The sequence below is a fragment of the Strigops habroptila genome, chromosome 10, assembly GCF_004027225.2.
Source record: "Strigops habroptila isolate Jane chromosome 10, bStrHab1.2.pri, whole genome shotgun sequence".
NCBI lineage: Eukaryota > Metazoa > Chordata > Aves > Psittaciformes > Psittacidae > Strigops > Strigops habroptila.
The window spans coordinates 6745420-6761087 of NC_046359.1; the positions used below are offsets into that span (position 1 = coordinate 6745420).

At 41.5% G+C, this 15668-nt stretch overlaps 1 protein-coding gene across 5 annotated transcripts in view; it reads right to left on the bottom strand.

Moving 5' to 3' along the window:
- Positions 1 to 15668, bottom strand: part of GRM1 (glutamate metabotropic receptor 1) — a 172685-nt gene that overhangs the window by 10414 nt on the left and 146603 nt on the right. For 3 of the 5 annotated variants that reach the window (XM_030499797.1, XM_030499796.1, XM_030499795.1), the window contains exon 9: positions 1463 to 1547. The exons of the other annotated variants lie outside the window; for them this stretch is intronic. In XM_030499797.1, coding sequence (XP_030355657.1) covers positions 1487 to 1547 — 61 coding nt within the window. In that variant the 3' untranslated portion in view covers positions 1463 to 1486. The remainder of the gene's footprint in view (positions 1 to 1462; positions 1548 to 15668) is intronic. 5 annotated transcript variants of the gene reach the window in all.

Sequence of the window (15668 nt, forward strand, 5' to 3'; positions counted from 1 at the left end):
CTGAAAAAAAAATCCCAAGCGTTGCCATGCAAAAAGCAGTAAGTTCAGCCTTCACACTGCTCAGGAGTTTTAGAGCTTGTGCCCATGCTTTTTGAACATAATCTGTTGTTACATTCACCTTTGCCTCCTAATGGTACACCTGTGTTGGACTCCAGTTTGATCATCGGTCTTTCCAGACAGACAATTGGTTATCTGTGCCCTGGGAATCTGCAGCACTTGTTCCAGATCAGGAAAGAAGGGCATATTGTTGTCAGACTGGGGGCTAATAACAAAATGTTTATACTGCTCTTTACACTGCCTTTGTAAGCTTTGCCTTTCAGAGTGGCAAATGATTGCTGCACAGGCCCTGTAAAAAACACTACCTCTACAAATATATGATGCATTGTATGCATTTCTTCCAATCTGCACATCAGAGTGGCATATTTGATTGATTTAGCATCATTGCTACCTGTCCACAAATAGCATAGACTGTCAGAATCATATACAGAGCTGAAATGCTTTGTCGCAGATTAAAAGAGCTAAACAGCATCTCTGGCTGTAGAGAAACCTTGCTGCTCAAAATGCTGTGTCAGTGGATCCCAGACAGCTTTCCTCTTCATCACTGCACAACCTTCCCTGGGGCGGGGAGCAGGACTGTTTCACGTCTGCAGTTTATCAGATGGAAACAAGCATAAACCTGTCCTGGAAGAAATGAGACGAGGCCTTTCTGTTTCTGCAACAGCTAGCATGTTTTCTCCCCAGGGTTTGTGCTCAGAGAGGGCACTATTTGCACTTCTTGTTTCTGAAAATCTGAATTTTGCTATTGTTCACTGAACAGGGAATATGCAGAATCTGAACATCTTTCAGTAATTTTAAGAGGAAAAATTTCTCTGCTACTGTTTAAAGATAGTTTAGGGCAACTGTTCCTAGGCCAGATTCTGCTGGTTTTGTTTACATGTGTCTGCTCACGATTTCCCTGTTCTGCAAATCCCACCAAACCAGTGTTTTCTGTGTTCCCTCTGCTGGCTCTGCAGCAGCAATTCACTAACAAGCACAGTTAGCAAGAGCTGTGCACAGCAAAGACGTTTTGCAGTGAGACAGCCACTAGATTGTTTAAAGCATGCAGGATAATGTCACCTCCATGAAAAACTGTAAAAAAGAAAAAAAAAAAAAAAAGGCTAAATGGAAAAAGAAGATAAAATTACTACCAAAAAAAAAAAAAAAAGGGATGTATTTGCAAAGTTGTAGGAATTTACAAATAAAATTCAAGTCTTAAAAAAAAAGCTAAAAAAAAAATAAAATTCAGTGTCCTCTTCATCACATCTGGACAATCAGAGTAAGGCATTGTGCAAAACAGGGGACATAAGCAAATTTCCCATTTTTAATGGCATGCAACACATTTGTCCCATCATTAGACATGATAAACCAATGAGAAAGAGAAAGCAAGGGGTAAAACCACTCTTTGTCATGCAGCTTCTCTTACACATTCACTGCAGTGTGGGATTTTTCAAAGCTGCACATGTGCCGACGGACACTGGCTGGTGGGCGAGAACTCTGGCTGCCTCTTCCTGAAGATTGAAAAGAAAAAGACACCCAGTGAGTGGTTATACACATGTGCACACATGGTGGCTATACCACTCAATAGGGTGCCTGTCCCTGACCTATGCCTAAGGGCCACTGTGGGCTTTCCCATCTTTTCTCCTCTTATCACCTCAACTTCCACATAGATTTCTCCTTTGTTCTAGCATAGTACTGTTTAAAATAAGTTCTCATAGTGTTCATTCCTGCTTCTTTGCTGAGCCCTGATGCACTTTACATACCAGATTGCAAGGGCTGCTGCGCATCTACCTGTAAAAGGGACTTCTCCCCTGGTATTCCCAGTGGAGGGTGAAATGATGAAAAAGGAGCATCTGCCTTTCTCATCTTATCTACAGCGGCATTGCCAAAAGGTTTTGTTAGTGAAGTTTATGCTTCCTGCTTTCCTAAACGTTTCCTTTCTTTTATTTTGGAGCTGTAGCTGAATAGTCACTAGCTTTCATTATATGTAATTTCACTATAGGTGCTTCTTTTTTTTTCAAGGAAACATTGGCTTTATTGAGGTAGATGCAAAATGAATAGTCTCCTTGATGCTCTATCTGCAGTGGTAATTCAAAAAGAGATTGCAGATTGTGGCTTTGGCCATTAATGTAAGACAAATTCCACTTTATTTTTCTCCTTTTCCTTACCCTATCAAGTGGATTCAAACTCTCATTTATCTTCCCCAGAATCAATAAAAATATAAACACACACGCGCGTGCTTTGACAAGAATCTCAGGTAATTTTGCACATGGAATGTATCAATGAATTTCTGCAAAACAAAACTGTCATTGTATCGCAAATAAAATGCAAATCAAAATTCAGCATTTCTCCCCATCAAACAATCATAGTGCATGCTTGCCAGACTTCTGTTTACCTCAAAACAACAGATTCATGGATAGTATGTGCATGTACTACATATTCAGTACAGCTGCTTATGAGCCAAACAAGCCATTCTTCTCACCACATACTAAAGCACAGGAGCACAGCATGATGTACACAGAATACATGCATACCCATTTTGGAGAGGTAGATGCCTTGAGATGACTTCTGAACTATTATGAATAAAACACAAATAAGACACACTGCTGAGCAATTTTGTAAATCTACTCACTTTGAGGTCTCTAGAATTCTTTACCAGGTGTAATGAGATCTCTGAGGTTTGACAATTTAGAGGCAATCGTAATTAGGAACTTAGCTACCATGCACACCGTATTAAAGTTACAGAGATTATTAAGCTTTTGATTATACAGAATATCCAACACTTCTATAGGCCTCTTGTTTTCTTCATCTATTGACAGAATAAGAGCTTTCTACTTTATGTTCTTGCTTTTTTAAAAGTCAGAAATTAGTAGCTTATTCAGTCCACAGGAGCTAATTTTACAAAACAAGTAGCAACATGCAGTTGATTATCAGAAAGAAAAAATCCTGTTCTAAATGTATTTCACACACACGCAGTGCTGTATGCACAGTAGAAGGCACACAGCCACGAAGAGCCTTGCTCAGAGACCCTGGAAAAGGTGGAAGACTTTTGTTTCAGAGCACTGCTTGGGACCTGGATCTTTCTGAGTCAATAGGCTTTGCCAGCTATCATCCACCAGCTACTGCAGTTTGCTGTCACTTCTGGCTTACTTAGTTGCATCCCTTGTTCCCCGCCTTGTATTTCTTCTTACTCAGATATACTCCTGAAATGAGTTCAGAGCATTTTGCTCTCCAAGCTTTGAGCACCTGTAGGTCTTGTTATGAAATCTTCCTATGTGAAAGAAAGAAAAAAGCCTGCTTCCTCAGTCAGCCCAAAATGCTTCCTAATGTGTTCGAAATACAGTGCACTCTTTTCTTTCTGTGGCTGCAGTTGTGCTTCTCAGCCAAAATTAAACACAGATATTACATGTAGTAGAGTATGCAACCCCCAAATGCCTCACCAGGTTTGCATTCTGTGGGAGGCTGTTGTTAAAATGCTGCCAAGCTCCATCAAAGCAGTGGTCTGACTTTTGGTCAAGGTCAAGAGTAATCCCCACATGGTGATATACAGCACTACAGAAATCGGCTCTAAACCTCAGGGTTCATGCTTCATTAGAATTTGGATTTGGCTTTATAGTGAAATTTAGATTTATAGCGTTACGGGAAATGTAGTGCATGTGTTGATTATGCAGTGAATTATTTTGCAATTGTAAAATCATTGTCAACTGCATAAATAATGATAAATAATAATAAATGCTTTTGAAGCATTTCATTTGAAGTATCCCTGTAGACTTGCTTTGTCTTACTAGTAGCTTGTGCTAACACTGCAGAGCCCTTGATTCAGAATTAGTGTCCAGATCTCTGTACCTCTCTTTTTTTCTTCTATTTTTAATTGTGACAATTGTGATGTTTCTTTCTCTTGGCCTTGCAGGCAGTGATAGCACTTCACATACATTTCTCTGGTTACCAAAAAATCAGGTAGCCTGCCCATCTTTACAATATGAGCATTAAGGGGTCATTTTTGGGGCAGTCTTCTCAAGGGTAATTCCTGCTGAGTGGTTATTTCTATCCTGAGCCCAGAGGCAGGATGGATCTTCTGTGCATTTGAACAAGGAGTTGGCATACCATCATGAAAGTGTCTGAACTGCTTTCTAATGAACCCCTGGGTGAAGTAACAAGGAGTTTGGCAGAGGAAGCAGGGTGGCAGTGCAGAGAGTTCCTGAAAGAAGTGGATTAATTGCTTTACTTCATGTTCCTTGAAGCAGAAAAATGCTTCTAGCCAGTCCTTCAGAACAGGGTAGGTAACAGGCCTGTTGAAATCTGCAGTGAGGATTATAAAGGATCTGAGGGAATAGTCACTCTTGCCACTATTTTTTCTCTTAAGTGTAAATGAATCATCCCACGAGGCAAAACAGCTGTGTCAGGATTGTAGGAAAGTGTAAATTGCTATCTGTAGTGGTTTATATCTGAACGGCTGTGAAACTAGAAACGTTCACCTTCTGCTCTGGAATTACTATCTCTGCTCAACCAGACTCCCCAGATTGACACAAATTGAATGAATCTGTCTGGTGTCCAAGATGACTGAAGCACAGGACACTGTGTTATTATCATCTGAAGCCACAGTCAGAGATCTTCTATGCTAGACATTGTCCAAGCTGTAAGAAAAGCTTTCACATTCCCCACAGTCAAAAACATATAGAAAAGCACAGCCCCAGATTTTATACAATCTAATCTGAAACAACTGACCATCAATAACATTAGGTTATTGATGCAGAAAGCAAGGTGGGGGGGGGGGAAATTCAAGAGAAGTGATGATGGCATCATGCTGAAACTTACAGTGATAGCCCTGAATCATCCCCTAGTTTTTAAGAACTTATGTATAACCCCTAACTCTAATACAGGAAATGAGGATCCTTGTGCCATGTGCCCTGTGGCACACTCTCATCACATCCTAGAGTAGTTTCTGCTCCAGCATTCAGACTGACTGCCCTCCACACTCTCAAGGAACAGCTCAGCAACACCACAAAATTTCTAGCCTGCTTTTCACCTCTTCAACCCTCTGGCAGTATAGAAGGTGACTGGGGAGGTAAGCACATGTTGTGTGTAGAACCAGGTCAGTAACTCAAACTGCTCAACTAAACTTAGCCCAAATCCTTTTACCCCTTTAGATCTAGCACCTTCCCAGGCAGAAGCATGTTCATCTTATGATGTTTGTAGCCTTGAAAGGTCAGGTTTTATGTATGGTTGTCACGGCTGGATCAAAAGATACCTACATAAAAAGCAGCAAGGCCATGTCCTTGTCCTGTAGGAGGAGGAGCTGAATTTTCAATATCTTTTGTATGAGCCAGGACCTACGTGATAGAAGATCTCTGCAATATATATTTCACTAAGCCAGTGGATGAACCTGGGAAGATGCACAGGTTTTCAGTACAAATTTATTTTGAAAACACAAGGCCTGAATTCCAGACTAAGTGATAGTTGGGAATAATTGCTCTGAGTTTTAACTTAATTATGCTAATCAATGGTGCAGTGGCCATTTTTGGAGACAAAGAAATCATTAAGAGCTGTGGAGCAAAGAGTACTGGAAGTATGAGGCTATAGGGTCATTCATACTTGCCGGGCAGAGTAAGACATACAGATAATTATCACCAGTGGAAGACTGAGGAGCAGAAGGGATTTCACAGCACACACTCTGTCAAATTTGAGCATCTGCTGAAGGGTCATGGTCACCAAGGAGAATATAGTCTCAGTAAGATGCCCAGAGAGACCCAGTGTGGAGCTGCATGGTTGAAGCAATGTGGCTAAGGCCACACTTCAGGTCACCGCTGGCCATCAGGAGCCAGCTGTGTGCCCAGAGGAGCACTCCAGCCTTTCCGGCTGCTCCCTCCTGCTGCTCCGCCTGCCCCTCCATGCCAGCACAACCCTTGGTGCAATTGTTCAATCAACTGGCAGGGAATGTCAGGGACAGCTAATCTGGGCCACAGCCAAACCAGAAAAAGAAAGGGGGGAAAAAAAAAATAAATTATTAGTTCCCTGCTCCAGTTCACAGCATGGACGTCTAGGCTCTTGTCCCTGCCTAAGTGAAGTGACAGCATGGGGTAAAGGAAGGCTTTGTGTGCCATTTCTAGCTTAGGGCAGCTTAGAGCTTTTGTGAATTTACAGGCTATGATAGCCCAAAGTAGCCACAGGCAAATCTCTTAGCTGTCCAGGATGGCGGCAGAAGAGATTTTTTGAGATAACTTATATAACCCTAAGGATTAAGAAAAGTGTATAGCCTTACATTTCAGAGGATATGAGACAGTAAAGGAGGAAGGACTGCTCACTGACTGGGGAGAACAAAGATGCCTGGGGCCGCACTTTGTACCCTGTGGGAGTCTGCATCATAGAATCATAGAATGGTTTGTGTTGGAAGGGACCTTAAAGTTCCACCTAGTTCCAATCCCCCTGCCACAGACAGGGACACCTTCCACTAGACGAGGTTGCTCAAAGCCCCATCCAACCTGGCTTTGAACATTGCCAGGGATGGGGCAGACGCAACTTCTCTGGGCAACCTGTTCCAGTGCCTCATCACCCTCACCATGAAGAATTTTTTCCTAATGTCTAGTCTAAATCTGTCCTCTGGCCTAAAGCCATTCCCCCTTGTCCTGTCACCACATGCTCTTGAACTGCCCAGACAAGCAAGCTCCCACTGAACAAACATGTGAGCTCCCACTACGGCCCCGTGAGCCCACACTGTGCACATCTGAGCTCCTTGTGGAGCTGCTGGGTTGCCCCTGGGTGCTCATGGCATTGAGCTGCAGCCTGGGTCACAAGAGCTGGCAGCACTGCATGTTAGTACCAACTGGCCCAGCCCTCGCAGCCCACGGCTCAGCTCGGCGGCGTTAACACCACCCATATGCCTAATCTGCTCGCTGGGCACTTTCTGCAGCCATCTGAGCTGCTCTGGCTGTGCTTTCAAGCGTAGACTCTTGCCAGTCCTTGTCAGTTTGCTCAAGGTAGACAATCCTTCCGTGGGGGCTTACACAACTCTGGGATTTGCCTTTCTTTATTTGGTTGGTTGCTCCTTGGCTATTTTGCTGCTGGATGTCTGGTTAGTTGGTTGTTTTGGGGGGCTGTGGGATGCAAAAAAAGAAGAGTACTGTGGAATAAGTCCCAACTTGCAGACAATCCTTGGTCTGGGAATGAAAGGCTTGCAAGCCAACCAAGAGGCTGAACCGAACCGTCAGAAATTATCTGGCTTGTGTCAGCAAAATACGGCCAGAAGAGAACATAATAGAACATTTTCCATGGAAGTAGAGGGGAAGACTAACAAGAGCTTTAAGTAAGAAAGCTACAAAAGCAGACATTCCTGGTTTTAACACACTAAGGAAAGATGAATAGCACTGGGTAAAGAGAAGGAGGATATACTAGGTAGAAGGTGGCTTGCAGATGGGCATTTAAACTGAGCCTGTGATTCTCTGGGACTGATCAGACTGAAACTGCAGACACCAGCAACCACCTATGAGTGAGGACCTGCTAGAATCATATCAGGGGCACTTGTTTTGCTAGAGTTTAAGATCAGCTTTGACATCGCCAGCTCTGGTGCTGCAATAGAACTGAGCTAATCTAATGATTTGCTGCTGAAAAGGACAACTTCCACCCCTGTTCACCAAACCAGGGGCAGCAGGGACACCTTCTCTGGTGCTGACATTAGCGTTTATCTGATCTTGAGATCTGGCTCAAGGACAATCAAGCAGTCAATAATTCACTTTTGTCTTTTTTTTTTTTCCCTCTCTGGTAAGGTTAATTTTACAGGGTGGAAGAACACATCCTGCACTCCACAACAGAAGAACCACAGAGCAGACAAGGGGAAACAGCTTAAAGGAGGTAACCGAAGCAATAAGCTAGAAATGGTAAATTGCTTATAATGTAGTAATAAGAAACCTGGAACTTTTCATTTTCAAGTGGGCTTTAAAGTGACAAATTGTGTGATTACTTCTAGCCTGCACAGTTTGCTGTTTACAGTGATAATGCCTTCTAACTTTTGCTTGTCAGGTGTGGGAGGCTGAATGCCAGAGCTCATATATGCTCTGAAGAATTAGCTGACTTGTTATTTCAAAATTAAATAGTCTTTAAGAACTTTAATGTGGAGGCAGATGTTCTATTGATACAATATACTTTCCTTTTCAACCCACACTTCAAATGATTTCTTAGAGTCCTTTGGCATAGCAGAGAACATAATTGGCCAAACACAAGAATCTGTCATTGGCCATGACTATTTAGTGACAATGTGACAGGTGATGGCTTCTGTGTGGACATAAAATCTGTCGTAGTCTGTTTTGCAGACTTCCAGACCTGTATCTGGAAACCCCAAACAAACATCTGACAATGCTGGTTGCCAGATACATACAGGGTCCTTGAGGCAGAGAGCTAAGAACTGGGAGACCAGAGAAGAATGTGGTCAGATCTCTGCTCTGGGTATAAATGGTTCTCAGTATGTTTGGGGCAGATGTAAAACATTATTAGAAAACAGATGAAAAAAGCATCAAACCATACTAAAAAAAAAAAATAAATGAAGTCAAGCAGGAAGCAAAGATGGAGGTTTTGGAATTTCTTTCTCTTCTCTTTACAAACTCTTAAATCACTACAGAGAAAAATAAAGAAAAGAAAGAAAGTTGCTCCACTACATACTGGACTGAAATTAACACTGTGTAATCAGGATAAAACCCTGCTCAGACAACTAATTTCTGACAGGATGGAAAACCATACATGCCTACAGTCCCTTAACAGAGATGGACCATGTTCTTTCTCTGGAGGTGTGATTTGCCTATGGAATACAAAGTCTTGCTAAGAATCAGGTGCTCTGTCATGTGTTTGCAGCATCTGCAGTAAGCATGAAAAAGGATTAAATAAATTAGCAGTAGTTCTGCATTTCACATTGGTAACTTTGCACTGAATTGCTGAGATGAATCAAGAATATCTTTCAGATAAATAATTTGAGGCAAAAAACAAACCCCTGTATTAACTGTGTATAGATGTGTATAGTACTTGTGCTGTTTTATAGCTTTATCATTATGCAGAAAATATCAGAGCACCACCTGATATCTGTCAGTACCCAAATTTTTGTTAACCTCCAAATTAGCTCAAAGATGTATGAAATTACAAGATGGCTCAGAGATCCCTGCAGAATAAACACTTGCAGAACATCCTGTGTGTTTATTCTAGCAAGTATTTGTACATGAACTACTGCGTGTTTGTGAAATGCCACAGCTCTGTTTGCTTCTGCTGAGAGGAGGTGAATAACTGAGGCACAGGGCTGAAACATCACACCTTTGAGGATAGGAAGGAGGTAAAATGAATTCTTGACTTAAAAAAAGCTGTAAGTAGTCTCTAGGAGAATTGTATTTCAGTTATTTGTTCTATTCCCATTTGAAAATGCTGAATTAAATAAATAAATGCATTTAAAAATTGTATTTTATACACACCCCACTCCCACCCCCAAACATGGATTAGTGGTATCTTTTTTTTTAATTATGTGCTTATGAGAATTGGAGTCTGACTTCTATATATAATCAGGGAAATATATAGGTTTATAGATGCTTATCTGGATGCAGTCTTCAACATCTATTTATTTACCTGACACTCTTAAAAGGAGAAGATTTCTTCCTTGTTTTTCTCACAGAGGGAATTCTAACCAAAACAACATGAAATTTGGTGCTAAGCAGATAAACATCACTTGCTTATACCTACGTGTGAATGCAACTGTTTGTATCACTCACTGTTGAGTTGGTGTATTTTTCTTTCATCCTAACTGAATTATTATGACTACATTTCAGAAGAAAAATGGCATAAATAATATATAAAAATACAAAAATACAAGGAAATGTAATAAGTGATCCAGTCAAGCAAGAAATTAAATTACAAGTGGTGTCCTTATTCCTGTGTTTTATGCCAAGAAAGATACAAGCCTTCCCCAGGATTTCTGTACTTCTGCCTTTTTTTCCCTTCAGTCAGGAAGCACAGATTGTGCTACAAAACTGTAAAGCTCCCCTCTGATGTGATTGTGTATCTATGTGTCATTGTGTTTAAGTATTGAAATTCATTATACAAGGCTGCCTGGTGCTACAGCAGCGCTCCTAAGTAAAACAACATTTTGTGATTCAGCATCTTGAGAACAGCAAAACAAGAGAAGGAGCTGTAAAGCAAAGTTCTCCAGGAGCCCTTTGGTAAGAACTGGGCTGCACTGGGAGACCATTCCTTGGGTTTATGTCCTGTCAAAATCCCCTGGGAGAACAGAGTTGTGAATGTCCATGAAAGGAAAGCGGCAAAATTGGGGACTTCTGAGAAAGGGAGGAAATGGCATAAATCTTACACAACAGCCCTTTCATCTGAAGGGACCATCCAAATAAAATGTGGCTCTGACTGGTGACAGAGAAGCAGGAGTCTGGATGGGTGCCTAGGGTGCCCTGTAAACTAATTTAGTATAACCTGGGGTTTGCCTGGGCGTGAGGGGATTATTCCCACTGCTCTTACTGGGAGGCCACTGCAGAACCTTATTGTTTTTCCAATTTCTTTCTCTTAAATACAGTCTTAGGTGGTCTCTGTTTGGTCACAGAAGGAAACCCAGACGAATAAGCCTAAACTGCCAGACCTCTTGGTTTGTACTTGATGACAGTCATCCCAATCACATTGTACATCTGTCCCCACTCCTTCTCCTTAGCTCGCCTTAGGAATGACATGGGATTGGTTACGCATGTGCTGGGACTCCCTTTAGCTGGGATAATTTGCAAGGAAAACTTACTGGGCCTTATGCAGTCTTGCCCTTTATTTCTCATTAGAAGGAAAAAGTAAATTCTCTACCTCCAGACTGGTTATCTTGCACATATATACACAGATACACAATTTGGTATACACATTTGCCATGCCTGGTTTTTAAATAAATATGATTTTTAGTATTCATTTAAACAGCTAGAAAGAATGTGAGAGTGAAAGTGACATCTCAGAGTCATTTATCACCTATTTTGTGCTCTTTTTTGGGTGCGTGGGTCAGAACTACATCATATCTATTAAAGCAAATGCAAATTCAAAGCTACAGAGGACAACATTAGATGGAATTATGTAGTTCAAATTTAATGGACAACCCAGAAGAGATTGTGATTGGATTATTAAGTTTCAAACTCCCTTATTTTGTGCTTCTTTCCAACTCTCTAACATCAGTGTAAGCGTCCCTTTAGAAATATGTAACTGTCTTCTGGGAGTTTTCAATATTCACTTAAATCAATATACTGACAAGGACTGAACAGCTTGACTGAGTGTTGAATTTTCTTATTTGAAATTCACATCATATACACGAGAGAACTGGGTAAGAGCTATTACCTGTCACAGTGCTATGTGTCCACAAAATCATTAATGGCTTAAGCCCATTAAATAGCCCAGCAGAGCCAGCAAATGTACCAATGACTGAGAGACATGTTTTGGCATTAAAACCTTCAACTGTCCTTGTGAGCATACAAGATGCTTTCCCAAAAATGCACAGCAGCCTCAGAAAAGGGTGAAGTTCTACACTGCACAGGGAAGCTAGGCAAACACCAGGGGGGGCTGCAATGGGGAGATGAGATGGGCCAGAGTAGGCAGCCACTCGCCTTCCCTGTGGCAGCTGTGACACCAGGGTATTTCCCAAGGTCTGTAATGGTAAAAATAAAGGCCTGTCTTATTGTGTATGCAATACTACTACAGGACATGAGAAGCTTACCCACTGCATCAGTCTTCTAATTTGCAAAGCAAGCTAGCCTACCATTTCCTTTCAGATTCAGCAATTTTCTCTATACTGTTTTGGCAATGCTGTAAGAAGATAAAACTACACTAGACAGTAATCTGTACAGCAAGTGTTTAAAGATAATTCTTATATGCTGCAGGCAAGGTGACACAATTTAGGATTAAAAAAAAAATAGTTAAAGATATTGTAGACTTCTCAGATAGAGCTCCTGTCCTGAAGTTCAGGCGTTTAACAATATATTTCCTATTATACAAGAAGGTGCAATGGTGACCAGCTATTATTAACCCTCCACTAAATCTTCTTGTTTCAGATCTCTTGATGCATTTCAGCCAGACAGAGTATAATGTTCCTTATGCGTCTGTGCCGGGTTGGGATTGGTTTTGTTCGATTTCACATACTTTAACCTGCAGAGCTCAGGGCAAAAGCCACTGTTTAATTTATATTAAAATTGTTTTTGTGTCTTCTGTTCAGATTTTTCTCCCTTCCCCCCTTGCCTCCATAGCCCCCTGCTTAAAGATAGCCTATTGACTACATGGAGTAATAACTTGAGAGCGAGAAGACAGAATACTCTTAGCATCTCTTCCTATGACAAGGCACTGAGGTCAGATCAAGTCAGAAGCTGTAAAAGATCTGTGTTTGAATGACTGCAACTGAACATGCTGAACATTTACTCTCTGTTTCTGGAAGCTCCAACTCTTGCTATGCTGCGCTGTGCATTTGCCTCCTCCCACCACCACGAGAAAACAGTGAAACAAAATGTCCTGCCTTATGGACGTGCTTATGCTAAGATTCCCCTCACTGCAGGTCTGTGGGAGGCTTTGCAAATGAAGGAGCTGAGGAGCCCAAAAGCCTTTGTGGACTATAAGTCACCAAGTTAAATGAGTCCCAGAAAAACACAGCCTGTCAGCACAGCTTTCTCAAGATGAAATGGCAACTCAGCAAGTCAGTTTAAAGAGAAAGAGTAACTTAAGAATACCTGGAGATTATTTTAAAACCGGCAAGACAAAAAAGCAGATGGTTCCCTAAGCCTAGGTGAGGGAAAAGACACGTGTTTCTACAGGTAACTGAGAAACCTGATTTCCAGTTAAAACTGTATTTCCAGTTCTGTACTGTAGGGACCCAGTACAGAGAGAGAGAGAATGAAGAATAGGAACAGGGTCCTGTAAAGGAAGCAGGGAAAAGGTACGAGGGGATGTTGGGTTGCCGGACGCTTTTTATTAGAATAAAGACATTTTGAGAGATTCTTGGCCCAGGTGACTGCAAGGACACTGCTTAGAGTGGGTGCCTGTGGGGGCAGCCTAGACGCATAGACTGCCAAAACATGTTAAAAGAATAAATAAAAAGTATATGTTTGGAAATATTTAAGAACAGCCATTCATTCTGAGGGCAGACAGCTGGAGGAAAAATACTTGAATGCAAATATATTAAAATTACAAGGGGGGAATCAGGTGTTTTATGCATTAATGTGGAGTCCTGGCCAGTCAGTCTTGCTAGTTGGCATTCCTATCAACCCAGATTTTGCTACACAACTCATATTGACATGTAAATCCTTACTTATTCTAATTCAAAATGCACTAAAATGGTGTCCAGACCTGGGGTCTGAACCATAAATTTAAAATCACTTATATGTGAAGACTAAAGCAGCAGCTAATTATCACTACCAAACCTGGAGCTAATTACCAAAAAATGCACAATGAGCTTTTTCCCTCTGGTCCCCTCTGCAGCACTGATCCTTCTCATGCCAGTGCAGCCCACAAGAAGCGTGGGAGAAGAGTTAAACCTTGATGTGTGGCTCAAACTCTATTTGAGGTGTGCCTGGACTATGGAAAAGCAACACAACAGACTGCAGGCTACAGGTCTGGCGTCAGCCTCCTGCGCATTGAGTGTGGTCCATTCGAAGCAGTTGCTCGAGGGGTTTCCTGAACCCTACTCGAGATCAGCATCTTCAATGTCACTGCTTAGTTTTACTGCACTCTGATGGTGTGCCTCCCCCCTTATTTCCTGTAACTCTGCTCAAGTGATAACCACCAGTGGTGGTTGTAATGGATGAATCTAGTTGTGATGCTGCATCTAACTCAAAATGAATTTGGAGGAGAAAGAAAACAACACAATAGTCAAGGACTAATTTGAGCATCTACCCACCTAACCACGGTACTGGTCAAGGTCTGACTCAAGCCAAGCTTTTAAGAAACTAGCATCTGTAACAGTATGAAAACATGATTATGAGTCAATTATCTTACTCCATAAATAGCGGACAGCCCAAGTCCCACTGAGCAATCCCGCACGACAGCAGGCTGCATGCCAGGATCTCTCCTTGAGTAGGGACACTTCTCAAGGTTATTCCTTGATGTTGAGAGAGTCCTTATTGCATTAGATACTTGGTAAGTCAATTGAGAATAAGTGCACTGAAACTTTGAAATCTTAGCTAAGTGATATAAAGGCTTGATTGTACACATATAATCCTTTAGACATGAACTGTTAACCTAAGTCTGGATCCAGCTGCACTTAAACTCCTCTCTGAGAAGGAGTTGAGAATGCAAGGCAGTCCTTTCTGAACCTCATGGCACAATGGGAGGGTCTACCTGACAGATTTGCCTGACCCTGTCCTCTATGCAGTAAATAATCAAGTGTACCTTGCCATTGAGTCTTGTTAAACCACTGTCACATTTGCCATCAAACTTTGCTAAATTGCTGTTTTATATCAATAAGCATATTGGTATTTGTGTCTTACGAGTGAAGTGCATCACTCCATCAACAACATGCACATAGTACAGAGAAGAGGTTGGCTTCCTTAGGGAAGCGATTGTACAGGCTCTGTACAGGGGGACCTTCATAGACCAAAATAATATTTGTGGTTGAGAAAAAGACTAATGATCACAGCAGGATCCATATCCAAAAGCTAAAATCTCACAGCTGGGAAGAGAAAAAAAAAATAATTAAAAAGGCTCTCAAAAAACTGCTGCTGTTTCATCATTCTTTAACAGCCAGGATCTCATAATGTCATCAAGCAGCAAACTAACAATAAATGTCCCCACAAAGCTTCAATAAGGCAGATATCACTCTCTCCATCTCTCCTGATGGAGCTGTTCCATTTTTTATACATATTTAAATATTCATTTGACAAAAGGGAGAGACTGACAGTAGCTCAGTACTGAAGAGAGTCGCAAGGGATCTCTCAGACCCAGATTCAAGCTCTCTCACAGAATAATACAAAGTATTTCTCTAGGGTTTGCATCAGGATTTTTTAATCTGTTCCAGGACACATTTCTGGTCAAGAACAGAGAGAAAGGAGAAGGCTTGCTCTGGGACAGTGCATAATCCAGTTATAGAGCATTCACCTGGGAAGTGAAGGAGATGCTCTTAACCTGAGTGCCTTAACTAACGGCTGTTGGGGTAAAGTTCCCTCAAGCTTTCCCAATGCCTTCATCCCTCCATGGGAAAAAAAGAAAGTCACCCTGGCCCGGAAAGGATCCCTACCATCTAAGCCAAATTCTATGAAACATTTTGAGAGGTTAGAATTTTTTTGATGGAAAACATTCTACTGGAAACTTCCCAACCAGCTCTATTTAAAACAGTGCTGGCTGTAATTGCTCATAGTTTAATTCAACCAAGGTAGAGTTCAAACCCTCATGACGGCACATAGCATCTTCAGAGTTCAACAGATCAATAAATTCTTTTGTTATTTAAGTGAAGACCAGCATTACTAAACAATTTCTTTTCATTGAAACTCTGTTGATAATGCAGCTGGGACAGCCATTTTCCAAGAGAACTTTCTGTATCAGCAGCAGATGTAGCTGAAGGTTTTGAACTGACTAATAGATCCTGTGTTAATAGTCTTCGCTGGTTAATTCTTTTGCTCTATTTTAGGAAGGAGAAAAGAAGAGCAGCTGGGCTTGCT